The 26,307-nt window shown below is 43.9% G+C and overlaps 2 protein-coding genes across 2 annotated transcripts in view; one reads left to right on the plus strand and one right to left on the minus strand.

Moving 5' to 3' along the window:
* Window positions 1-20,943, plus strand: LOC311124213 (beta-galactosidase-like; the record flags this gene model as incomplete). The annotated part of the gene is made up of 19 exons (XM_084198401.1): window positions 1-519; window positions 7,100-7,270; window positions 8,222-8,303; window positions 11,841-11,935; window positions 13,131-13,300; window positions 13,971-14,121; window positions 14,327-14,387; window positions 14,483-14,577; window positions 14,786-14,966; window positions 15,406-15,464; window positions 15,636-15,757; window positions 16,184-16,224; window positions 16,559-16,671; window positions 16,887-16,961; window positions 17,587-17,676; window positions 17,797-17,910; window positions 18,270-18,401; window positions 19,192-19,431; window positions 19,843-20,943. The coding sequence occupies 19 exons, from the start codon at window positions 1-3 to the stop codon at window positions 20,095-20,097; spliced, it is 2,766 nt and encodes a 921-aa protein (XP_084054527.1). The 3' UTR covers window positions 20,098-20,943.
* LOC311124214 (putative E3 ubiquitin-protein ligase HERC3) overlaps window positions 20,938-26,307 on the minus strand; it is a gene marked incomplete at its 5' end in the record, with an annotated part of 8,313 nt that continues 2,943 nt past the window's right edge. The window contains 14 exons of the mRNA XM_084198402.1: window positions 20,938-21,308; window positions 21,423-21,525; window positions 21,828-22,011; window positions 22,278-22,348; window positions 22,824-22,887; window positions 23,152-23,321; window positions 23,645-23,785; window positions 23,889-24,056; window positions 24,427-24,525; window positions 24,827-24,949; window positions 25,207-25,361; window positions 25,609-25,801; window positions 25,965-26,070; window positions 26,191-26,250. Coding sequence (XP_084054528.1) covers window positions 21,097-21,308; window positions 21,423-21,525; window positions 21,828-22,011; window positions 22,278-22,348; window positions 22,824-22,887; window positions 23,152-23,321; window positions 23,645-23,785; window positions 23,889-24,056; window positions 24,427-24,525; window positions 24,827-24,949; window positions 25,207-25,361; window positions 25,609-25,801; window positions 25,965-26,070; window positions 26,191-26,250 — 1,849 coding nt within the window. The 3' untranslated portion in view covers window positions 20,938-21,096. The remainder of the gene's footprint in view (window positions 21,309-21,422; window positions 21,526-21,827; window positions 22,012-22,277; window positions 22,349-22,823; window positions 22,888-23,151; window positions 23,322-23,644; window positions 23,786-23,888; window positions 24,057-24,426; window positions 24,526-24,826; window positions 24,950-25,206; window positions 25,362-25,608; window positions 25,802-25,964; window positions 26,071-26,190; window positions 26,251-26,307) is intronic.

Genomic DNA, 26,307 nt, shown 5'->3' on the forward strand with positions numbered 1-26,307 from the left:
ATGGATAAGAAAAGATCCTTGAGTGAGATCAAGAAATACAACCAAAACAATGGCTGCAATGAACGCTCTCCACAATACCGACAGAACTACAAGCTGGGCTGGAGTCAGGCTCTCGATGACAACTTTGGCTCGTACGACCGCGGGCACGTCAACCCCGCAGGACACCATGCTAATCAAGATGCCGCCAAAGCCACCATGACCCATACCAACGTAGCTCCGCAAGACGGGACGATGAACAAGGGGCCATGGAACCAGTACGAGACGAAGCTGAAGGATGTTTTGAGTGTAGGCTGTAGTAAGATGTATGTGGTGACAGGGGTGGTCCCAAGCGGCACGTGGGTAGACCAGAACCAGCGAGTCAATGTTCCGAGTCACTACTGGAATGCCTACTGCTGCACCGACATCAACGGCAACCCTCTCAAGTCTGGAGGTGCCTTGGGTCCTAACACAGCTCAGGATGTTATTACAGAGTATAACTCTGTTACAGACCTTGAGAATGATCTTAGAGGGCCACTGAGAGTTGACAACAATTTCAACATTTTTAATGGCTGTTAGTCCATTATAATCTGGTATGATTTTGTTTGGGATTTAGAATTCATGCTTAGTTAAAATACATGGAATGTTTGCTTGTTTGGTCACACACAGAGTTGTGCAACCACCTCTTTGTGAATGCTTGTTGCTATGAATCTATAACTCAATAAAACTTGTTTTGCAAAGCAACTTGTGGAAGTAGGAAATGTGTACAACGACATATTACATAACTATTTTTTACATATAGTTGGTGAACCTGTTGGTATTTTATGTGAAAAGAGATCGAATGAAGGCAGCAATACTGTCGGTGGAGATTTCTTTGGTCGCGTTACCCTCTAGTGGTCTATAAAGTTCATAAACTGGGAAGGAGATAAAAGGGCTAAATACCAGGCCACGATCAGTTGCAGACAGAAATGTCATAGATAGAGAGTGATTCATGACTCAGTCGAACAACTCAGTCGATTCTTTTTAATTCCCATCTACTCTGATAAAAACCGAAACTGATTAGTAAAATGTGTTTTGAATATTGTAGCCCTATGCAGTGCCATTGTTACACAACTCTTATCTTTCCAACTTCCAGAGTCTGGCTGTGTCTTTGTTCATTACATTTAGGTTTATTGTACCATGGTAAAACCCCAAAACCATTGCAAGGCTTGGTAAATCTGCACTAGGCCCAATGCCAACCCAAACTTTTATTGTATTCGTATTTTATTTTTGTACCTTTATTTTAACAGGGAATACATATTGAGACCTAGGTATCTTTTACAAATGTGTCCTCTATATACACACAACATAAATATATACATTATACCCAATAATATATATACAGTTATTCGGAAAGTATTCAGACCCCTTGACATTTTTCACATTTTGTTACGTTACACCCTTATTCTAAAATTGATTTAACATTTTTTTATTTCCCCTCATCAATCTACACACAATACCCCATAATGACAAAGCATGAACAGGTTTTTAGAAATGTGTGCAAATACAGTGGGGAAAAAAAGTATTTAGTCAGCCACCAATTGTGCAAGTTCTCCCACTTAAAAAGATGAGAGAGGCCTGTAATTTTCATCATAGGTACACGTCAACTATGACAGACAAAATGAGATTTTTTTTTCCAGAAAATCACATTGTAGGATTTTTAATGCATTTATTTGCAAATTATGGTGGAAAATAAGTATTTGGTCAATAACAAAAGTTTCTCAATACTTTGTTATATACCCTTTGTTGGCAATGACACAGGTCAAACGTTTTCTGTAAGTCTTCACAAGGTTTTCACACACTGTTGCTGGTATTTTGGCCCATTCCTCCATGCAGATCTCCTCTAGAGCAGTGATGTTTTGGGGCTGTCGCTGGGCAACACGGACTTTCAACTCCCTCCAAAGATTTTCTATGGGGTTGAGATCTGGAGACTGGCTAGGCCACTCCAGGACCTTGAAATGCTTCTTACGAAGCCACTCCTTCCTTGCCCGGGCGGTGTGTTTGGGATCATTGTCATGCTGAAAGACCCAGCCACGTTTCATCTTCAATGCCCTTGCTGATGGAAGGAGGTTTTCACTCAAAATCTCACGATACATGGCCCCATTCATTCTTTCCTTTACACGGATCAGTCATCCTGGTCCCTTTGCAGAAAAACAGCCCCAAAGCATGATGTTTCCACCCCCATGCTTCACAGTAGGTATGGTGTTCTTTGGATGCAACTTTGTCCTCCAAACACGACGAGTTGAGTTTTTACCAAAAAGTTATATTTTGGTTTCATCTGACCATATGACATTCTCCCAATCCTCTTCTGGATCATCCAAATGCACTCTAGCAAACTTCAGACGGGCCTGGACATGTACTGGCTTAAGCAGGGGGACACGTCTGCCACTGCAGGATTTGAGTCCCTGGCGGCGTAGTGTGTTACTGATGGTAGGCTTTGTTACTTTGGTCCCAGCTCTCTGCAGGTCATTCACTAGGTCCCCCCGTGTGGTTCTGGGATTTTTGCTCACCGTTCTTGTGATCATTTTGACCCCACGGGGTGAGATCTTGCGTGGAGCCCCAGATCGAGGGAGATTATCAGTGGTCTTGTATGTCTTCCATTTCCTAATAATTGCTCCCACAGTTGATTTCTTCAAACCAAGCTGCTTACCTATTGCAGATTCAGTCTTCCCAGCCTGGTGCAGGTCTACAATTTTGTTTCTGGTGTCCTTTGACAGCTCTTTGGTCTTGGCCATAGTGGAGTTTGGAGTGTGACTGTTTGAGGTTGTGGACAGGTGTCTTTTATACTGATAACAAGTTCAAACAGGTGCCATTAATACAGGTAACGAGTGGAGGACAGAGGAGACTCTAAAAGAAGAAGTTACAGGTCTATGAGAGCCAGAAATCTTGCTTGTTTGTAGGTGACCAAATACTTATTTTCCACCATAATTTGCAAATAAATTCATTAAAAATCCTACAATGTGATTTTCTGGATTTTTCTTTTCTCAATTTGTCTGTCATAGTTGACGTGTACCTATGATGAAAATTACAGGCCTCTCTCATCTTTTTAAGTGGGAGAACTTGCACAGTTGGTGGCTGACTAAATACTTTTTTTCCCCACTGTATATTACCATTTTTTTTGGGAAATATTACATTTGCATAAGTATTCAGACCCTTTACTCAGTACTTTGTTGAAGCACCTTTGGCAGCGACTACAGCATCGAGTCTTCTTGGGTATGACGCTACAAGCTTGGCACACCTGTATTTGGGGAGTTTCTCCCATTCTTCTCAGCAGGTCCTCTCAAGCTCTGTCAGGTTGGACAGAGAGTTTTGCTGCACAGCTATTTTCAGGTCTCTCCAGAGATGTTCGATCGGGTTCAAGTCCGGGCTCTGGCTGGGCCACTCAAGCACATTCAGAGACTTGTCCCGAAGCCACTCCTGCGTTGTCTTGGCTGTGTACTTAGGGTCGTTGTCCTGTTGGAAGGTGAACCTTCGCCCCAGTCTGAGGTCCTGAGCGCTCTGGAGCAGGTTTTCATCAAGGATCTCTCTGTACTTTGGTCCGTTCATCTTTCCCTCGATCCTGACTGTTCTCCCAGTCCCTGCCGCTGAAAAACATCCCCACAGCATGGTGTTGCCACCACCATGCTTCACCGTAGGGATGGTGCCAGGTTTCCTCCAGATGTGACTCTTGGCATTCAGGCCAAAGAGTTCAATCTTGGTTTCATCAGACCAGAGAATCTTGTTTCTCATGGTCTGAGAGTCTTTAGGTGCCTTTTGGCAAGCTCCAAACAGGCTGTCATGTGCCTTTTACTGAGGAATGGCTTCTATCTGGCCACTCTACCATAAAGGCCTGATTGATGGAGTGCTACAGAGATGGTTGTCCTTCTGGAGGAACTCTGTCAGAGTTACCATCAGGTTCTTGGTCACCTCCCTGACCAAGGCCCTTCTCCCCCGATTGCTCAGTTTGGCCGGGCGGCCAGCTCTAGGAAGAGTCTTGGTGGTTCTAAACTTATTCCATTTAATGATGGAGGCCACTGTGTTCTTTGGGATCTTCAATCCTGCAGACACTTTTTGGTACCCTTCCCCAGATCTGTGCCTCGACACAATCCTGTCTCGAAGCTCTAGAGACAATTCTTGGTTTTTCCTCTGACATGCACTGTCAACTGTGTGCCTTACCAAATAATGTCCAATCAATTGAATTTACCACCGGTGGACTCCAATCAAGTTGTAGAAACATCTCAAGGATGATCAATGGAAACAGCATGCACCTGAGCTCAATTTCGAGTCTCATAGCAAAGTGTCTGAATACTTACACTACCAGTCAAAAGTTTGGACACACCTACTTATTCAAGGGTTTTTCTTTATTTTTACTATTTTTTACATTGTAGAATAATAGTGAAGACATAACTATGAAATAACACATAAGGAATCATGTGGTAACCAAAAAGGTGTTAAACAAATCAAAATATATTTTATATAAGACCTTCATGTCTTAAAGTAATGATGGACTGTTGTTTCTCATTGCTTATTTGAGCTGTTCTTGCCATAATGTGGACTTGTTCTTTTACCAAATAGGGCTATCTTCTGTATACCCCCCTATCATATCAAGAAGGATTGAAATTCCACAAATTAACTTTTAAGAAGGCACACCTGTTAATTGAAATGCATTCCAGGTGACTACCTCATGAAGCTGGTTGAGAGAATGCCAAGAATGTGCAAAGCTGTCATCAAGGCAAATGGTGGCTATTTGAAGAATCTGTTTACATTTACATTTTAGCAGACGCTCTTATCCAGAGCGACTTACAGTTAGTGAATACATATTTTTTTTATACTGGCCCCCCGTGGGAATCAAACCCACAACCCTGGCGTTGCAAATGCCATGCTCTATCAACTGAGCTACATCCCTGCTGGCCATTCCCTCCCCTACCCTGGACGACGCTGGGCCAATTGTGCGCCACCCCATGGGTCTCCCGTTCGCGGCCGGCTGCGACAGAGCCTGGATTCGAACCAGGATCTCTAATGGCACAGTTAGCACTGTGATGCAGTGCCTTAGACCACTGCGCCACTCAGGAGTCTAATTTGTTTAACACTTTTTTGGTTACTACATGATTCCATATGTGTTATTTAATAGTTTTGATATCTTCACTATTATTCTACAATGTAGAAAATAGTAAGAAATAAAGAAAAACCCTTGAATGAGTAGGTGTGTCCAAACTTTTGACTGGTACTGTATGTAAATAAGGTATTTCTGATTTGTATTATTAATAAATGTGTAAAAATGTCTTACAACCTTGTTTTCGCTTTGTCTTCATGGGGAATTGTGTGTAGATTGCTGAGGATTTTTATTTATTTAATCCATTTTAGAATAAGGCTGTAACGTAACAAAATGTGGAAAAAGTCAAGGGGCCTGAATACTTTCCGAAGGCACTGTGTATATATACACATTAATAACCTTTTGATACAGGATGTAGTGATGAGTATCAAAACTGTCATCTGTAACAAACCGAAGGGCACTATGGTAGATGGCATCCAAAGGTTTAAGAGTCATAGCAGCTGATAAATATCACCATAATCAAGAACAGATAAAAAGGTTGACTGAATAATCTGCTTCCTACTGCTTAGAGAAAGGCCCGAACTGTTTCTGTAGAAAAACCCAAGTTTAAATCTTAGCTTCTTAACCAGCTCATCTATTACTGAAAACAAATATTTATGCAACATGCAAAGTGTTGGTCCCATGTTTCATGAGCTGAAATAAAATATCCCAGAAATGTTCCATAAGCACAAAAAGCTTATTTCTCTCAGATTTTGTGCACAAAGTTAGTGAGCATTTCGCCTTTGCCAAGAATCCATCCACCTGACAGGTGTGGCATATCAAGAAGCTTATTAAACAGCATGATCATTACACAGCTGCACACACCTGTGCTGGGGACAATAAAAGGTCACTCTAAAATATGCAGTTTTGTCACACAACACAATGCCACAGATGTCTCAAATTTTGAGGGAGCGTGCAATTGGCATGCTGACTGCAGGAATGTCCACCAGAGCTGTTGCCAGATAATTGAATGTTAATTTCTCTACCATAAGCCGCCTCCAACGTCGTTTTAGAGAATTTGGCAGTATGTCCAACCTGCCTCACAACTGCAGATCACATGAATGGCATCGTGTGGGCGAGCGGTTTGCTGATGTTAAAGTTGTGTTCAGAGTGCCCCATGGTGGCGCTGGGTTATAGAATGGGCAGGCATAAGCTACGGACAACGAACACAATAGCATTTTATCAATGCCAATTTGAATGCGCAGAGATATTGTGACGAGATCCTGAGGCCCATTGACGCTCCATTCATCCACTGCCATCACCTCATGTTTCACCTTGATAATGCACAGCCCCATATCGCAAGGATCTGTACACAATTCCTTGAAGGTTAAAATGTCCGAGTTATTCCATGGCCTGCATACTCACCAGACATCTCACCCATTGAGCATGTTTGGGATACTCTTGATCGACGTGTACGACAACTTGTTCCAGTTCCCGCCAATATCCAGCAACTTCGCACAGTCATTGAAAAGGAGTGAGACAACATTCCACAGGCCACAATCAACAGCCTGATCAACTCTATGCGAAGGATATGTCTCACACTGCATGAGGCAAATGGTGGTCACACCAGACACTGACTGATTTTCTGATCCACGCCCATACTCTGTGTCTGTGACCAACAGATGCATACCCGTATTCCCAGTCATGTGAAATCCATAGATTAGGGCCTAATTAATTTAATTCAATTAACTGATTTACTTATATGAACTGTATCTCAGTAAAATCGAAATTGTTGCATTTATCGTTTTGGTCAGTATAACCGACCTGTGTCTTCTGTGCAATGACAATATTGGTGTGTTAGCCCTCTGAGCTAAAGACTAGGCATTAGCCTTAGACACACCTCTTCAGATCTCAGGCAAGGTTACTAATCACATAAGTGTGGTTTACTGAACCACGTTAGTTACATATACCCTGTTGCAACATACTTGTTCATGGTCCCTGACACTACTGAATCACGAACACGTACATTATTTATATTTTTCCCAATGCTTTTCCTTTATTTTGTTTTTATAGCTAGGGCCAGGTGTGGATCAACGGTTTCAACCTGGGCCGCTACTGGCCCACTTCGGCCCACAGTTCACCTTGTACGTGCCCGTTAGCATCCTGAGCACGACCGCACCCAACAACGTGACCGTCCTGAAGCTGGAGGGGGACCCATGCACCCCCTGGCCTTGTACGGTCACGGTCACCTTTTGGAATGCACTTAACATTTGAATGACGTTTAGATTAGCCTATAATTTCAACTAATCGCAGGTTCCTTGAACCATTTACCCGCTAGTGCACTGACTTTGCATATCTGGGTTGATTGCTTTCAAAGTAGCTGGCAAGCAACATTTCAAACTCTGCTTAGCTGACATTAACTATCACAGTTGATCTACTGCATGCCATAGAAATTAAAAACGTAAATGTATATTAGAATGACCTCTTTTCCCCTGTGTATTCATTTTAATCGAGAAGTAGACCTTTTCAACTTTGGCAAAGCGTCAAATCAATGCACTGTGTTCGTAACATATTCTAGTTTTGTGAACAGAAAAAGAAAAGCTGAATGTCGGCACAGTTTCACATAGTTTCATCCCCTTACGCTACCCCAGACTGGACTTCCTCTCACTACCATATATTTTGTGGTGAGAACATTCTAAAGGGATGCTTCAGCGTTATAGCCCCTGTGAAGTGTCAGGGTTACCCCTTCTGTCTGTGGTTGATCTAGCCATATAAATTAATCAATTAAGCCATATAAATTATGCAAATTAAGCCATATAAATGAATAACATAAATGTGCATTAGAATGTCCTCTTATGCTCTCTGTATTCATTTTCATCGCGATGTAGGCCTTTTCATTTTATACACCCAGCAACATCACTTGACTAGAGGACAAAGATTGGCAGTCACGTTGTTGCCAACCTTGTGCCATCACCTGATAAATCACCCCTTCACCATAAAAAGCTGAAACTGTAACAGAACAGTTACATGACTGCAATGAAATTATACCAATTGCTCTCAAGATGCGTTCCCTCAGACAACTATCTCTCTAAAGTCACTTTGATGTAGCCATAAAAAAACAGCACACTGACTGCATGGCTCCCCCGGATTTAAAACTACTATATGTGACCCTTACTTTGTTTAAATCTCTGTCAGCTTGGAGTGCCGCAGACCTTCAGTGTGGACTACAAGAACGACTGCTTCCGTAAGGATGGGGAAGAGCTCCGCTACATCTCCGGTAGCATCCACTACAACAGGATCCCCAGGGCCTACTGGAAAGACAGGCTACTCAAGATGTATATGGCCGGACTGAACGCCATTCAGACGTATGTAGACTTAGCCTGACGACTCACACTAAGTTATTTAGCTGCTCTGTCGTTCGCTACATACTTTAGTCTGAGACTGCCATCATTGAAGTTGTTTGTGGTGAAGAGGGGCGTTGTACAAAACAATGTCATCAGCGATTGGATCGTCTCTAACCAATCAGAGTATCAATCTGCCTCTTTACCCACGTGTTCTGGCTCTGGCCCAACCCATTGGTTTCTGGACCAATCAAACGGCCCAGAATGTGTTCACATTCGGTGAACGGTTGGGAGGTATACTCAGATCCAGACTCATTGTGGAGAAGAAACTTACGTCCGTAGGCTTGGAGTAGCGTTTAGCCGGAGCAAGGAGTCTGGGTAGCCAGGCAGACTGGCCACTATGTCATAAATACACTGAATGCCAACCAGTTAGATCAGTGTCTTAAATGTTCCTTCTAGTTTTCAGTTAGTCATTTCAGTGGCCAATTGGTACATAGAATTGATGTTGATCAAGTAATTCAAAGATAGAGCCATTTAGTCACATCACCTCCAAATGTTGATAACCCAACAGAATTCCTTTGTTGGGCCGTAAACCTCAGACAGAGCTATGATTTACCATCCGGTGGTATGGACTTAAATAGTACTTCATTTTCCATTTTGGTTGAAAAATGACATTTGACATTCCAGGTACGTCCCCTGGAATTTCCACGAGCCCTCCTCGGATCAGTACAACTTCAGTGGGGACAGGGATCTGTAAACAATTGTTTTATGATTAATATACAAGTTGATGATATGATGTGTAATAATGTTGGCAAATTGTGCCTGTATTTCAAGTTGTTTACGGAAGACGATCAGTCAGAATGTAGTAACGGCACTTCTACATCAGCCGTGTATTTCTTGACGGACTGTGTGATAATTTGCCAATTTCATGACCTGGTCTTTAGGGGGGCTTGCCTGCCTGGCTGCTCCACAAGAAAGACATTGTCCTGCGTTCCTCAGACTCATGTCACGTTCGTCGACTGAAGACACGGACCAAGGCGCAGCGTGGTAAGCGTACATTCTTTATTTCGTACACAACACACGAACAAAATAACAAAAGGAACGATACGTGAAGTCCTAGGTTAACACCAAAACAAACCTATACGGATCAAGATCCCACAATGACTAGTGAAAACAGGCTGCCTAAGTATGTCCCCAATCAGAGACAACGAGCTACAGCTGCCTCTGATTGGGAACCACCCTGGCCAACATAGATCTAACCGATCTAGAACGAAAACATAGAAAAACTAAACATAGAAAAATCCACACCCTGGCTCAACATTTAAGAGTCCCCAGAGCCAGGGCGTGACAGTACCCCCCCCAAAGGCGCGGACTGCGACCGCGCCACACAAACACAAGAGGGTAGGGGCCGGGTGGGCATTCCGCCTCGGAGGCGGATCCGGCTCCGGGCGTGACCACCACCTTTTCTCCACCTCCCCGTTGCGCCCCTGGTCTGGTCCCGCTGACTGGAGCTGGACTGGACACCGGTGGAGCGGATTGCTCTGGCTCCGGAGTGGAGCAGCTGACCGGTGCCGGACCAGGCATCGGTGGAACAGGCACGGGCCGTGCTGGACTGGACACAAACACCACTGGCTTGGTGCGGGGATCAGGAACGGGCTGACGACGCGCATCACTGGCTTGGTGCGGGGAGCAGGAACGGGCCGGACAGGGCTGACGACGCGCACCACTGGCTTGGTGCGGGGAGCAGGAACGGGCCGGACTGGGCTGACGACGCGCACCACTGGCTTGGTGCGGGGAGCAGGAACAGGCCGGACCGGGCTGACGACGCGCACCACTGGCTTGGTGCGGGGAGCAGGAACAGGCCGGACCGGGCTGACGACGCGCACCACTGGCTTGGTGTGGGGAGCAGGAACGGGCCAGACCGGGCTGGCGATGTGCACCACTGGCTTGGTGCGAGGGGCAGGAACGGGCCGACGACGCGCACCACTGGCTTGGTGCGGGGAGCAGGAACGGGCCGGACCGGGCTGGCGACGCGCACCACTGGCTTGGTGCGAGGGACAGGAACAGGCCAGACCGGGCTGGCGAGGCGCACCACTGGCTTGGTGCGAGGAACAGGAACAGGCCGGACCGGGCTGGCGACGCGCACCACTGCCTTGCTGTGAGGGACAGGAACAGGCCGGACCGGGTTTGGCGACGCGCACCACTGGCTTGGTGTGGGGAGCAGGAACGGGCCGAACCGGGCTGGCGACGCGCACCACTGGCTTGGTGCGAGGGGAAGGAACGGGCCGGACTGGGCTGGCGAGGCGCACCACTGGCTTGGTGCGAGGGGAAGGAACGGGCCGGACCGGGCTGGCGAGGTGCACCACTGGATTGGTGCGGGGAGCAGGAACAGGCCGGACCGGGCTGGCGACGCGCACCACTGGCTTGGTGCGAGGGACAGGAACAGGCCGGACCGGGCTGGCGACACGCACCACAGGCTGGGTGCGAGGGACAGGAACAGGTCGGGCCGTACTGGGAACATGCAACACTAACTTAGTGCGGGGAGCCGGAACGGGCCGGACCGTACTGGGAACACACACCACTGGCCTTGTGCGGGAATCAGTAACGGGCCGGACAGGACTGGTGACACACACCACTTGCTTGGTGCGAGGAGCGGGACTGGGTTTCCTTATAAACCTCCGCTCCCTCTGCTGCCTAACCAGTTCCTCTTGCCTTGACTCTACACTCTCCTTCTCCCTCATGACCAATAGCCCCCGTAACCTGGTCGCCTCCTCTCCTAGTCCGCAGATTCGCCCTGTAGCAGCCTCCTGCTGCCCCGCCGTCCATGCCGTGTGCCCCCCAATTTTTTTTTATTGGGGTTGCCTCTCGTCGGCGCGGTTTCTCCTCTCCTGCCTGGACATTTACCTTTGCCCATGGCCCTCTGCCCGCGAATATCTCCTCCCAAGACCACCATTTGCCCAATTGGGACATCGCCATCTTCTCCTCCTGGGCACGCTGCTTGGTCCTCTGATGGTGGGATCTTCTGTCTCGGTCGTTACAGGATGAAGACACGGACCAAGGCGCAGCGTGGTAAGCGTACATTCTTTATTTCGTACACAACACACGAACAAAATAACAAAAGGAACGATACGTGAAGTCCTAGGTTAACACCAAAACAAACCTATACGGATCAAGATCCCACAATGACTAGTGAAAACAGGCTGCCTAAGTATGTCCCCAATCAGAGACAACGAGCTACAGCTGCCTCTGATTGGGAACCACCCTGGCCAACATAAATCTAACCAATCTAGAACGAAAACATCGAAAAATTAAACGTAGAAAAATCCACACCCTGGTTCAACATTTAAGAGTCCCCAGAGCCAGGGCGTGACAACCCAGGTGTGTATTGACCGTCAGATGAGAATGCAATGCATTCTATTAGTATTACAATATAAGAATTGTGTTTTTATGACACCTAAATCCATTTGTTTCAGATTACATTGCGGCTGTTAATAAGTGGATGGGCAAGCTCCTGCCAATGATAAAACCCTTCCTTTATCAGAACGGTGGACCCATCATCACTGTTCAGGTGAGTCATGTTGATATTCAATGATTAATACAAAATTAATTGGGGAATCAATAGCAAAAGTTCAGATAACTTCATATTGTGCCTTAAAGCTCTACAATTCAATAGAAGACTGTTTGTCAAACATTGCCTCTCATCTCCTCAACAAGAGCCCATCTCTCTCTCTCTCCTCTCCCTCCCCCTCCTCCCCTTCTCTCTCTCAGGTGGAGAATGAGTTCGGCAGCTACTTTGCCTGTGACTACAACTACCTTAATTTTGGAATGAACTTAACATTTGAATGACGTTTAGATTAGCCTATAATTTCAACTAATCGCAGGTTCCTTTAACCATTTACCCGCTAGTGCACTGACTTTGCATATCTGGGTTGATTGCTTTCAAAGTAGCTGGCAAGCATCATTTCAAACTCTGCTTAGCTGACATTAACTATCACAGTTGATCTACTGCATGCCATAGAAATTAAAAACGTAAATGTACATTAGAATGACCTCTTTTCCCCTGTGTATTCATTTTAATCGAGAAGTAGACCTTTTCAACTTTGGCAAAGCGTCAAATCAATGCACTGTGTTCGTAACATATTCTAGTTTTGTGAACAGAAAAAGAAAAGCTGAATGTCGGCCCAGTTTCACCTAGTTTCATCCTCTCACACTACCCCAGACTGGACTTCCTCTCACTACCATATATTTTGTGGTGAGAACGTTCTAAAGGGATGCTTCAGCGTTATAGCCCCTGTGAAGTGTCAGGGTTACCCCTTCTGTCTGTGGTTGATCTAGCCATATAAATTAATCAATTAAGCCATATAAATTATACAAATTAAGCCATTTAAATTAATAACGTAAATGTGCATTAGAATGTCCTCTTCTGCTCTCTGTATTCATTTTCATCGCGATGTAGGCCTTTTCATTTTATACACCCAGCAACATCACTTGACTAGAGGACAAAGATTGGCAGTCACGTTGTTGCCAACCTTGTGCCATCACCTGATAAATCACCCCTTCACCATAAAAAGCTGAAACTGTAACAGAACAGTTACATGACTGCAATGAAATTATACCAATTGCTCTCAAGATGCGTTCCCTCAGACAACTATCTCTCTAAAGTCACTTTGATGTAGCCATAAAAAAACAGCACATTGACTGCATGGCTCCCCGGGATTTAAAACTACTATATGTGACCCTTACTTTGTTTAAATCTCTGTCAGCTTGGAGTGCCGCAGACCTTCAGTGTGGACTACAAGAACGACTGCTTCCTTAAGGATGGGGAAGAGTTCCGCTACATCTCCGGGAGCATCCACTACAACAGGATCCCCAGGGCCTACTGGAAAGACAGGCTACTCAAGATGTATATGGCCGGACTGAACGCCATTCAGACGTATGTAGACTTAGCCTGACGACTCACACTAAGTTATTTCGCTGCTCTGTCGTTCGCTACATACTTTAGTCTGAGACTGTCATCATTGAAGTTGTTTGTGGTGAAGAGGGGCGTTGTACAAAACAATGTCATCAGCGATTGGATCGTCTCTAACCAATCAGAGTATCAATCCGCCTCTTTACTCACGTGTGTTCTGGCTCTGGCCCAACCCATTGGTTTCTGGACCAATCAGACGGCCCAGAATGTGTTCTCATTCGGTGAACGGTCGGGAGGTATACTCAGATCCAGACTCATTGTGGAGAAGAAACTTACGTCCGTAGGCTTGGAGTAGCGTTTAGCCGGAGCAAGGAGTCTGGGTAGCCAGACAAATGTAGACTGGCCACTATGTCATAAATACACTGAATGCCAACCAGTTAGATGAGTGTCTTAAATGTTCCTTCTAGTTTTCAGTTAGTCATTTCAGTGGCCAATTGGTACATAGAATTGATGTTGATCAAGTAATTCAAAGACAGAGCCATTTAGTCACATCACCTCCAAATGTTGATAACCCAACAGAATTCCTTTGTTGGCCGTAAACCTCAGACAGAGCTATGATTTACCATCCGGTGGTATGGACTTAAATAGTACTTCATTATCCATTTTGGTTGAAAAATGACATTTGACATTCCAGGTACGTCCCCTGGAATTTCCACGAGCCCTCCTCGGATCAGTACAACTTCAGTGGGGACAGGGATCTAGAACACTTCCTGCAGTTGGCCCAAGACATTGGTCTGCTGGTTGTACTGAGGCCTGGGCCCTACATCTGTGGAGAGTGGGATATGGTGAGAGAATGACTGTAAACAATTGTTTTATGATTAATATACAAGTTGATGATATGATGTGTAATAATGTTGGCAAATTGTGCCTGTATTTCAAGTTGTTTACGGAAGATGATCAGTCACAATGTAGTAACGGCACTTCTACATCAGCCGTGTATTTCTTGACGGACTGTGTGATAATTTGCCAATTTCATGACCTGGTCTTTAGGGGGGCTTGCCTGCCTGGCTGCTCCACAAGAAAGACATTGTCCTACGTTCCTCAGACCCAGGTGTGTATTGACCGTCAGATGAGAATGCAATGCATTCTATTAGTATTACAATATAAGAATTGTGTTTTTATGTAATTTAAATCCGTTTGTTTCAGATTACATTGCGGCTGTTGATAAGTGGTTGGGCAAGCTACTGCCAATGATAAAACCGTTCCTTTATCAGAACGGTGGACCCATCATCACTGTTCAGGTGAGTCATGTTGATATTCAATGATTAATACAAAATTAATTGGGGAATCAATAGCAAAAGTTCAGATAACTTCATATTGTGCCTTAAAGCTGTACAATTCAATAGAAGACTGTTTGTCAAACATTGCCTCTCATCTCCTCAACAAGAGCCCATCTCTCTCTCTCCCTCTTTCTCCTCTCCCTCCCCCTCCTCCCCTTCTCTCTCTCAGGTGGAGAATGAGTACGGCAGCTACTTTGCCTGTGACTACAACTACCTGCGTCACCTGACCAGTCTGTTCCGCTCCCATTTGGGGAATGACGTGGTGCTGTTCACCACAGATGGGGCTGGGGTCGGGTACCTCAAGTGTGGCTCTCTGCAGGGCCTCTACGCCACTGTGGATTTTGGCCCAGGTAGGCTTCTGAGGCAAATATCTAGGATCAGATTATATTTCCCAAATCACTACCATACTGATAATAGGGGAAATGGCAAGACAGACCTTAGATCAGTGTCGAGGGGGAACTGATGCAAGTCAAAATATACACAACAAAGATCAATGGTGATAATTTTTCTGTGAAATGCCTGGGATACTTGGTTAATGGAACAGGTATGATTTGAAGAAGCATAGGGGTGTTCAGTTGGTATGGTATCTATCTGTCTTAGATCTGACCGTGCTGTTGGGTGGTTGTTGATCATGTGACGTCTAACCTAGCCTATTTCCTTTGTTTGCCAAAACAGACGTGTTGACTCATTGCGCCTTAGAAATCTATGACTCATGTGTTATACCATCTCATCCAGCATTATTCAATAACTGTCTCTGTCTGTCTGTATACGTCTGTATTTGTTTAACAGGTGGGAATGTGTCTGCTGCATTTGATGCCCAGAGACAGGCAGAGCCCCATGGACCCTTGGTAAGCGTCTCTGTCATTATTTTCTTTTGTATAATTTTTTCCTCCACTCCAGATACAAACAACAACTTACAGACGCACACAAACAATAACTAGATGTTAGTGGTAAAAGTCCAACACACTTCTGTCCTCTCTAGCATGGCCAGATAGTGCTGACTGAATCCTGTGTTGCAGGTGAACTCTGAGTTCTACACCGGCTGGCTGGACCACTGGGGAGAGCATCACTCGACAGTGTCCACCGCCATCGTGGCCAAGTCCCTCAACGAGATCCTCGCCATCGGAGCCAGCGTTAATCTGTGAGTCATGGGTATAGACAGCGAGATGGATTGATTGATTTGAATGACAGACCTTTAAATTTAAAGTTTAGTCATTTAGCAGACGCTACATTTACATTTTAGTCATTTAGCAGACACTCTTATCCAGAGCGACTTACAGGAGCAATTAGGGTTAAGTGCCTTGCTTAAGGGCACATCGACAGATTTTTCACCTAGTCAGCTCGGGGATTAGAACCAGCAACCTTTCGGTTACTGGCACAACGCTCTTACCCACTAAGCTACCTGCCGCCCCGCCTAAATGGTAGATAAAGTAATAATTAGATCACCAACCAACAATGATTGATAGGAATATGTGTTGACATCATCACACATGAAACATTTAACATCAAAAAGGCACAGAGGATTTTTCAGCTGTTGACAACTAGTTATAAACCTCTCTCTCTGCAGATACATGTTTATTGGAGGAACCAATTTTGGATACTGGAATGGTGAGTCAAATTGTTCAATGATCCCATATTCTCTAGCGCTCTATTGCAGAACCCAATCTATTTCACTTTATTTGTGTTTGGCCATGATGTGAAGATTAGTTTATTTAAGTGAAATTGCCCAAGAAGCCGGTGTTTGGAGGATATATTGGCACGGGTGTTGTTAGGCCCGAGACGTTAGTCCAGTCAGATGGAACAGAGTAAATAGGCATTTTAACGTCATAGATTTAGCCGGTGGTAACTTGTGGAATAGACACCGGCTGGAATGCGGTTTTAACTAATTCAGGATTAGACCCACCCGTTGTATAAAATCACGTTTGTCTCTTCATACTCTCAGGTGCCAATAGCCCCTATGCCCCCCAGCCTACTAGTTATGACTATGACGCTCCGCTCACTGAGGCAGGAGACCTCACTGACAAATATTTTGCCATCCAGGATGTCATCAAAATGGTTGGTAACAGAGATATCACACTACATGTCATACATACAATATGTTTGATTAGATTATGCTTTCTCGTGATTTTTATAGCAAAAGTTTCTATGGTCAGCATTTTAGTACCCTGACTTCTTATAAGCTTGACATGGGTAGTAATTAAAGGTAAATCGGTCAGTTTTACAAATGATTACCTAATGATGTCATATCCATCTGTATTTTCCCTCAACAGTATCGGAAGATACCAGAGGGACCCGTGCCTCCATCAACACCTAAATATGCCTACGGAGCTGTGCCAATGAAGAAGGTAGATCATCTTCAGACATTAAACATTTGAGTTAACATTTTTATCAACGTTTATTTGTCATATGCACGGATTAAAGAGAAGTGTACACAGTACAATGGAATGCAAGAAAAGGCACTGCTGAGATTTGAACTCAGGATCTCCTGTTTACTAGACAGGCGCTTTAACCAACTAAGCCACAGCACCGGATAGAAATGTCTTGACTTTGACCTTACTTTGTTGACACATTGCACACAGTGTGGAGAAGTGTTGCAATATTTACATTTTAACATTTTAGTCATTTAGCAGACACTCTTATCCAGAGCAACTTACAGTTAGTGCATTCATCTTAAGACAGCTAGGTGGGACAACCACATATCAAAGGCATAGAAAGTACATTTTCCCTCAATAACGAAGCTATCAGTAGAGTCAGAGCTAGAAGGGTGGGGGGTGGGGAGGGTTAAGTGCAAGTTCTGGTTAAGTAATTGTATTATTAAAAAATACATTGTATCATAGGCATATCATAATACACTAAAAGAAAATTTATATTTTCTCTTTTTCCTCTTGTGTTGATTGAGCATGGAGTGTACACCGTGTAGAATATAATCCAGTATATTCCAACAGAATGTGTTTCTTTCTGCCTCCTCAGCTTCACACAGTAGTCGATGCTCTAGACATACTTTCCTTCTCCGGTCCGGTGAAAAGCCTCTACCCGTTGACCTTCATTGAGATGAACCAAGTACGTCCACAAGCTCAATGTCGGTCTGTCCTTTTCTACACTAAGTGTAAGCAGCTATGGTTGTTATGATCCAAAATGGCTGAGAGGCTTTGCTCGCTTGATTTGTTTTCTCTCCAAAAGCCGTTTGGGTTCGTCCTCTATCGGACCAAGCTGCCTGTGGACTGCAGTAAGCCCACCCCTCTCTCCTCACCACTGAATGGAGTCCATGATCGGGCATATGTATCAGTCGACGGGGTGAGTTAGTCATCAAAACTTCCCCTGCAATTCATTTGGTTTGCTGCAAGTTAACATGTTGGTGCTCAATAATGGTCAATGGTCACAAATTCTTGTCCAAGGAGGACGGGTTCTTGTCCCGGGCTCAGCACTAGAACACCCAATTTAGACCTTGATTAGTGAAATCTGTGTTGTAGTGCTGGACTGGAACCAAGACCTGCACAGCATGTAGGTCTCAAGACCCAGTTGGTGATCACTGTCATTCATACGATGTCAGACTGAGGCACTGATTATTATCTCAAAAGAGGAAGAGAGAAAAGTCTTCAGGTTCTTCAAAAAAAGGAAAATGTCTGTCGTAATTCAATATGGTCTGTCATCAGGTTGCTGCTGGGATCCTAGCGAGGGACAAGGCCCTGACCATTAATGTGACTGGGAAGGCTGGGAGTCAGGTGGACATACTGGTGGAGAATATGGGCCGAGTCAACTATGGGAAAGACATCAATGACTTTAAGGCAAGATGTTCTTTTCAACAGTTATTTAAAGCTGGCTCTCCTGAGTAACCACCATTAATACAGCACCCTTCCATTAGCTACTTAATTCTACAGAACCTTATTCGGTCCCACTGAACATTATGGGCTGGTTGCCTGGAAATAGATTAAGCAAAGTTCTGGACTAAGAAGCACTTTGTAGAATTTGAATTGAACCTGCTTTTTAGCCCACCATTAGTATTATTTTGAGTCTGGGAATCCAACCCTAAGTGTCCTATGCACACATACATGACTATGATGTTTTGACTCCCTCCTTCCCTCTCGCTCTCTCTCTCTCTGTCTCTCTCTCTGTCTCTCTCTCTCTCTCTCTCTCTCTCTCTCTCTCTCTCTCTCTCTGTCTCTCTCTCTGTCTGTCTCTCTCTCTCTCTCTCTCTCTCTCTCTCTGTCTCTCTCTCTGTCTCTCTCTCTCTCTTTCTCTCTCTCTGTCTCTCTCTCTGTCTCTCTCTCTGTCTCTGTCTCTCTGTCTCTCTCTCTGTCTCTCTCTCTCTCTCTCTGTCTCTCTCTCTCTCTCTCTCTCTCTCTCTCTCTCTCTCTCTCTCTCTCTCTCTCTCTCTCTCTCTCTCTCTCTCTCTGTCTCTGTCTCTGTCTCTGTCTCTCTCTCTCCCTGTCTCTGTCTCTGTCTCTCTCTCTCTCTGTCTCTCTCTCTCTCTCTCTCTCTCTCTCTCTCTCTCTCTCTCTCTCTCTCTCTCTCTCTCTCTCTCTCTCTCTCTGTCTCTCTCTCTGTCTCTCTCTCTCTCTCTCTCTCTCTCTACAGGGCCTGGTGTCTAACCTGACATTGGGGGCCGACATCCTCACCGGCTGGGCCGTCTACAGCCTTAGCATCGACCAGGCTGTTAGCCAGGGTCTTCTCTGGGAGATGGCCTCTAGGGAGGCTGGTCCTCCACCACCCTCATCCCTCTCCGTCCCCTCCTTCTATGGGGGTACCTTCGTCATCCCCGGTGGCATCCCAGATCTGCCCCAGGACACCTACATCCAGTTCCCAGACTGGAGAAAGGTGGGGTTTTACCTTTTAAGTAGATTTTAATTGTTTGTTGAATGGCTCTATTGTATGTTGTTCCCGAGCAGGGACCACAACTGCAAATGACCTTATAGATAATGTGACTGACTAGTCAACTGCAAATGGCCTTATAGCTAATGTAACTGACCTGTGTCATCTGTGCGCTGACAAGACTGTTGTGTTAGCCCTCTGAGCTAAAGCCTAGGCATTAGCCTTAGACACACCTCTTCATATCTCAGGCAAGGTTACTCATCACGTAAGCGTGGTTTGCTGAACTCGTTAGTTTCACATACCCTGGTGCAACATACAACTTGTTCATGGTCCCTGACACTACTGAATCCCGAACACGTACATTATTTCTAGTCTTTTTTTAAATGCTTTTCCTTTATGTTTTGTTTTTATCACTAGGGCCAGGTGTGGATCAACGGTTTCAACCTGGGCCGCTACTGGCCCGCTCGCGGCCCACAAATCACCTTGTACGTGCCCGCTAGCATCCTGAGCACGGCCGCGCCCAACAACGTGACCGTCCTGGAGCTGGAGGGGGACCCATGCACCCCCGGGCCCTGTACCGTGGAGTTCGCCAACACCCCGGTCCTGAACGCCACCGTTAAGTCTGACCACAAACACCAGAGGGCGCTGTTCCATAAAGAGGATCTCTTATGATGAGCACTGATCAAAAATGCACTTTACTGTATGTATCTGGAAGTGATCTATTTTGCACTGATCATTTTAAATGTTTGTAATTTAATCACGGGTGGCTGTACCTCTAATATTACCTCTGACTATTCAGTGTCTTAAAACCCTACATGACTTTGTTTACACTAGCATCTGTATTCAAAGGGAATTAAGTATGCCTCATTTGAACAGTATGTTTGTCTGGAAATGTACTCAAGTTCACTAAGGAAAATGAGTCATTTAGAAGTGCTATGAACTTGAGTAGTACTCTAAATGTAAGTTGAGGTCAGTGGTGCTCAAATCATGAGCCTGGAGGTCCCTAGTACTGCTGGTTTTCTTTTTATGTCAGGGCACTATGCAGCCGACAATACGCCTTTTAAAGGCATGTTCACAGAGATCACATTCATGGTAAACGCTGGCATGTCTGCTCAAGTGTAAATTACCTTTAAAAGTCTCTTATAGTGCACTGTGCTATAGCGCACCTTGAATTAAATCCTGCCCTATGTTGTGAATTGGGGAATCATGGTTGGGAAGGACGTGTGCCAAATGATCTGTGCCTTATTGTGTGCCACCTAACTGCAGGGATATTATGTTTTCATTGATTTCTGTAATGAACCATTGGGTGCGTCTTGTAAATGAATAGTTATTGTGTTCAGCTGGAACCCTGATATGCTTCTTTTGTACAATTTGATGATTTCAAATACTTTGGGATTTCCTTGTATTTTGGTTGTTATCATTTTTGTTAATTTGAATGTGTTTAATGTCCAGGCACAAACCATGCTGTACTTTTTGATTTATAAATGTTTTAATAAAATGTGGTGAATGCAATAATGATTACACACAAATGTCATAGTACCGCACAGATCTCAAGTTAGGATTTGAAATACAACCCTATATTAAAACAATCCAAATCTTAAACCCAACTATAGAACAATGAAAAGATGAACACAGGAGAGGAGTATATACAGCAGCAACACTATACACCCATTATTCATTCCATAAGCCTCTGTTGGGGCCGACAGCTTCTATAAGCCTGCTCTGTAGTGTTTCTTTGGAGAGGTATATGGGCAGCTGCAACAGAGAGTGACAGGTCAGCGCCTCTGGGAAATGCTTTTCGGAGGAGTTGAGAAGGATTTGGACCCTCATCCTGATCTGGTTCATACCCAGGATAGGCACACGGCCACAGCCAGTCAGGAACACTGAAGGGGCAAAGGTGGGAGGGGAGGGAGGGCAGTGAATGACAGAATATAACTTTATTCTCAGTAGCCTACGTTATTTGTTCATCTGTTACAATGAAAACGTTCCATACTTACGCAGGAAAGCTTTCTTTTGATCCTCTATCAGTTCCTCAAACACCTCCCAGAATGTGACGATGTTGGGATGTCCAGCATGGTACTCTCCTTCATACACAGTGTTCTAGTTTGGGGGACAATGCCCTCAATTAATATGGTGAAGAAATAGACACTTGACACCATTCAAACCATTTGGCAAATCAATGTATCAAAACAACATTTTAGCTAGGTTCCAGAACATGTTACATACCATGAATCCCAAATCAACCCCTAGAACACTTGTTTTTTGCCCTCTGATAGGCTAGGTGAAATCTTCGTCATATATTATATGTTTTTACTTGTCTAATGCTCTCAGATGTAGACAATTGGCTAGGGGTAGATTTGGGATTTAGCTTCAGTCATGTAGTAACAAAACATGGTTCTGACCTGTTTCAGCGTTTCCCAGTCGAAGTTCTCCTTCCCCACCATCACCCCCCTCAGTTCCTCTGGCTGGAAGAACTCCACCACGTCCATGTCACACACCTTGAAGAAGCCTTTCCTGAACTCTTCAAACACCTTCTCTACTGACTGGTTGAAGATGTAGTTCACATAGGTGTCAACAAACTCCTTCCTGTCAAAAGAATGACATACAGAGTCAGATATCCATTGAGTTGAAGCTAGTATAGGTTGGTGTCAATTCCAGTTGGTGTCAATTCAAGGAATGAGAAGCGCCATTTACTTTCAATGATGATTTTTCCATTCATACAATTACATTTCAGTGTGAGATGATATTGCCGAAATGGAATTGACCCCAACCCTGGTAGCTGTAGCAATGGGAAAATGTGTCATACGGTAAACCTTGTATTTTGTCAGTTGTAAATATTGCTATAATCTTACTTGTTAGCACTTGTGACGAGTTTTCCAGTTTCTTTGGGATCAAGTTCCACCGCTACGTTATCCCATACCACCTATTATAGTGAGTAATGAAAATAGTGAGGTAAATGAACAATGACAACACTGCAGACTGAGGGTATAGACAAATAGATGGGAGTGATCTGGGAGAGACATACACACTGATATAATATAATTTATCTTATGTTAAGTAATTCATACAGCTTCACTTCAATTAACTACAGATGTAGGATCTTAATTTGAGCCAATTTGATACAGCAGGAAATGTGAATTATTCTGTGTATTATCATTAATGGAATTTTTTTGTAGGGGTTGATACATTTTTCGTAAGGGCAAATCAATTCTGTCATTTTAAAGTGGAAATTACTAACTTTAGAAGCCTTTTAAAAACTTGAATACACTACAACTTTGCATTTCCTGCTGTGCGGGAAAATTGTCAGCAAAAAAAGAGTGATCAAATTAAGATCCTACATCTGTATTATGTTACATTTTACTTGTTCATCGATCAAACTGTTTGAAAGCAATACATACTGAGAAAGTAATGTCCATGTTTTCGACATCATCATCAGGGTAATCCAAGATGTACTGCAAACTCCTTCAAAAGCATTGAAAAAAAGATGTGACAATTATAAATCGGCAATCAATAAATCATGATGCATTAATCAATAAAAAACGATTTATCCAAATAATTAATAATTGCTTATCCACACAGAGCAAGTGCCCTGCCCCTGAGATGCAATAATATGCCTTGAGATGCAATTTCTTAGTCTGTCCTTGGTGTCCTTATAACAAACACAACTGCTTGTACCATAATATATTACTGACAAAGGGATAACAATATATTATGGTATGAACTTACCCTGCTTCAATGGGGCTAAACTCTCTCAGGTCCTCTAAAGAAGGCTTGATGTTCACCAGCTTCTTGAAGAAGGCCATGGGGAAGGGGAGGTGCACCATGTTGTTGTTGTTGTACAGGGCCAACCCACACAGAACCCCAAACAGGAAATAACGCTTCTCCTCCACTCTAGGCTGTTAGTGAGGATGGGTTGGACAAGAGACAAGAAATATACCATGAGTGAAAGTATAGGACATGCTGTTAATAACCTGTGAAAAATGATAGCTTAATATACAGTAAAGGGAAGGTACTGTGGTTTCTAGAATACAGTAGTAGGCTAGTAATACAGTAGTAATACTGTAGTAGTTCCTCTCTAGGAACATATCATTAGTGTTTCACTACCAGCACATTTGAAGCTATTTGAAAATACAATGATTATCGATGTAGAAATAGAATAATGTGGTGAGGTGGTGGAAAACCTCATAATCCATGTGTGATTTCCCTAAACGTACCTTACCTTTGCAGGGAACCAGGCTAGCGTCTTGTTGTCGTTGTACATGAACATCCCAGACTCGGGTACCAACAGCTTATCAAACAAATGGAGGAAGAAGTCCCTTTTGTAGACGTCTGTTAGCTTCGCATCCTCGTCGAAATACACCTGAGAGAGGTAAGCACTATATTTTGGCATATCCCTTCTCTGTTCAAAACATTGTCTCGTCATTGGAAAGCTATCATTCCTAAATGTAAAAATATGGACTTACCACAAGGGGCCTCTTGAAGGTACTGGGTCTTGCTACATTCAGTTGTTGGAAAGTGTCTTCGATGAGTGATGCTCGCTTCAGCCTCAGCTCAAAGAAAGCAGCAGGGGCCGCCACGGGGAACATGTTAAAAGGCCACATGCCAGTCCTTTGGTGATTGTTAGGGGGATTCTGCAATGCATACAGTACAATATTAAGTCTTCAGTTAGTGCTTTTCTAGTACAAAACAGGTATACATTTCAACCAGTTTCTCCCATCAAAAAGGTTCAGAAATATGGTTGGTTTCTTCAGTAGTGATGGTCAACATTCTAGAGCTACTTGGAATGCAGGCTTTTGCTCCAGCCCTGTTCTAACACACCTGATTCAGCTAATCAAGGTCCTGGTGAGCAGCTGATTAGTAGAACCAGGTGTGTTAGAGCAGGGCAAGAGCAAAAGATTGCATACACAGTCAGTTAGTCTCTAGTAGGGAGTTTACCCACCCCTGATTTATAGTATCTGCTGTATATTATAATACTATATATTGAGACGCAAGTGTCATTACCTGTGTGAGTACGGCGTTGATGTTAAAAACGTTTATCTTGCTCTGCAGATTCATCAAGAATGGGTAATGACAAAAGATGGCAGGTGTCTGATCCACATCCTGAAAGTGGTGTAAAAAAATACATATTTACAATGCATCTCAATTACGGAGCTCCTGTGTCTAATTATGTTAATCTGCACTGCAACTTAAGAAGGTGAGAAAGATTCTCTAGTAGGAAAACAAAATGTTTCCTTTACTCTCTCTTTCCAGATAATTTCAGGTAGAGGAAATCTAAAGCCTCTATTGAGATGCAGCCTATGACACTTTCTAAGACCCAAACAACAAACATCAAAACACCTCAAGACTGACAGCAACTAGCATGTTTAGCAATCAGTGACTGAGACAAAATAACTTTTCTTACCTGCTTTGACCATAAACGCCAAAGCTTTACATCCTCCGCTAGAAATATGGGATAGAAGTGAACCTCCTCCATACAAAAGGTACTGTATGGAACTGTCTGGGTCTCTCCAGATTTTTGGTTTGCCTTTGAAATAATATAGAAAAGTAAAATACATTTTGACAATATTTATTTATTAGCAAGTATTAGCTAAATATTTTCCATGTGTGTCAGCAAAATATTATTTAATCAAATCTCAGTTATTGTCTCATCGATTCTAAATAGGTTGCATTGAAATAACTGGCACCCTGGCACCAGATTGGTCCCAGAAGATGACTGGTCAAAATGGGAAAACAGCTTTATAAATGGATTGACAGTACGAGCAGAGAAGCATGGACACTGACTCTGTGGAGATGGCCGAGGACATGGAGCAGGTGTTTGACCCCATGGTCACGGGTGGGTAGAATATGTTCACTTGTCAGAATCACCGACAGGGCCTTCTTCCACATCCCAATGTGCTTGGTCATGACAGAGGGCTTCAATGAGGACCAGCAGTCACCTACAGGACATGATAACACACAGATTACATTATTAAACCATTTTGTGGGGGCATAGAATTTGCTCTACTTCACAATCATTCCAGGGGTACCCCCAAAGTGCACACATTTTGTTTTAGCCCAGCACTACCACACTCGATTCAAATAATCACTGGTTTTGTAAATGTTGCCTAGTCTAAATCTGCCAGACAGCGAATTGTTGATTAGTTTAATTTTGGGTGAAACATTTTAAATGGACGGCAACATTACCAAGGACCTGCAGCTTGTCGGGGTGCAGTCTGAGGATAGCAGCAGCAAGGGCTTCAGTGAGATCTGTCCTTCTGTGCCGTTTGTGAAGGACCCTCAGGAGCTCAGGGAGAACCAGGTAGACCCTCAAGCTCTCCACTCCAATCGGCTCCTCATACAGGGAGGGAAGTAGTGTGTGCTGGACAACAGCTTCAACCTAGTGCAATGAAAGAGGTGTGTGAATCGCCCCTCATTCAAATGATAATAACAACAATTTAGAAGTATTTCAGCAATTCAATGTGCAATCAAAGACACATGTCAGAATACATAGGAATAGGAATACGATTACATATCAATTCATAAATGTATTCACAAAATACCTCAGTCAAAACTTTGTCCTTTTTTGCCAGCTTCCGGAATGCGCCTTGGACGAGTGACAAATCCAGGCCAGACTGTTTTGGTGAGGTTTGGTAATCTTTGTCACAACTAATAAAACCAATAAATAATTGTCAATATCTATGCCATATTTAAACCAGCATTCTTCGATAATGCAATATTTCAAACATAAGTCAGTCATGTATTTGAACCAATATTAAAAACTGTTACCTTTTATCAAGAAAGCTCCCATTTAAACATGACGCAGAGGAAAACATTTTTTTGATTTCCCTGCAAATACAAGTTTGAGTAATTATTCAGTTCAGTATGTGACCGTACATAAACAAA

The sequence above is a fragment of the Coregonus lavaretus genome, assembly GCF_964263955.1.
Source record: "Coregonus lavaretus genome assembly, contig: HAP1_SCAFFOLD_1330, whole genome shotgun sequence".
NCBI classification, from domain to species: domain Eukaryota; kingdom Metazoa; phylum Chordata; class Actinopteri; order Salmoniformes; family Salmonidae; genus Coregonus; species Coregonus lavaretus.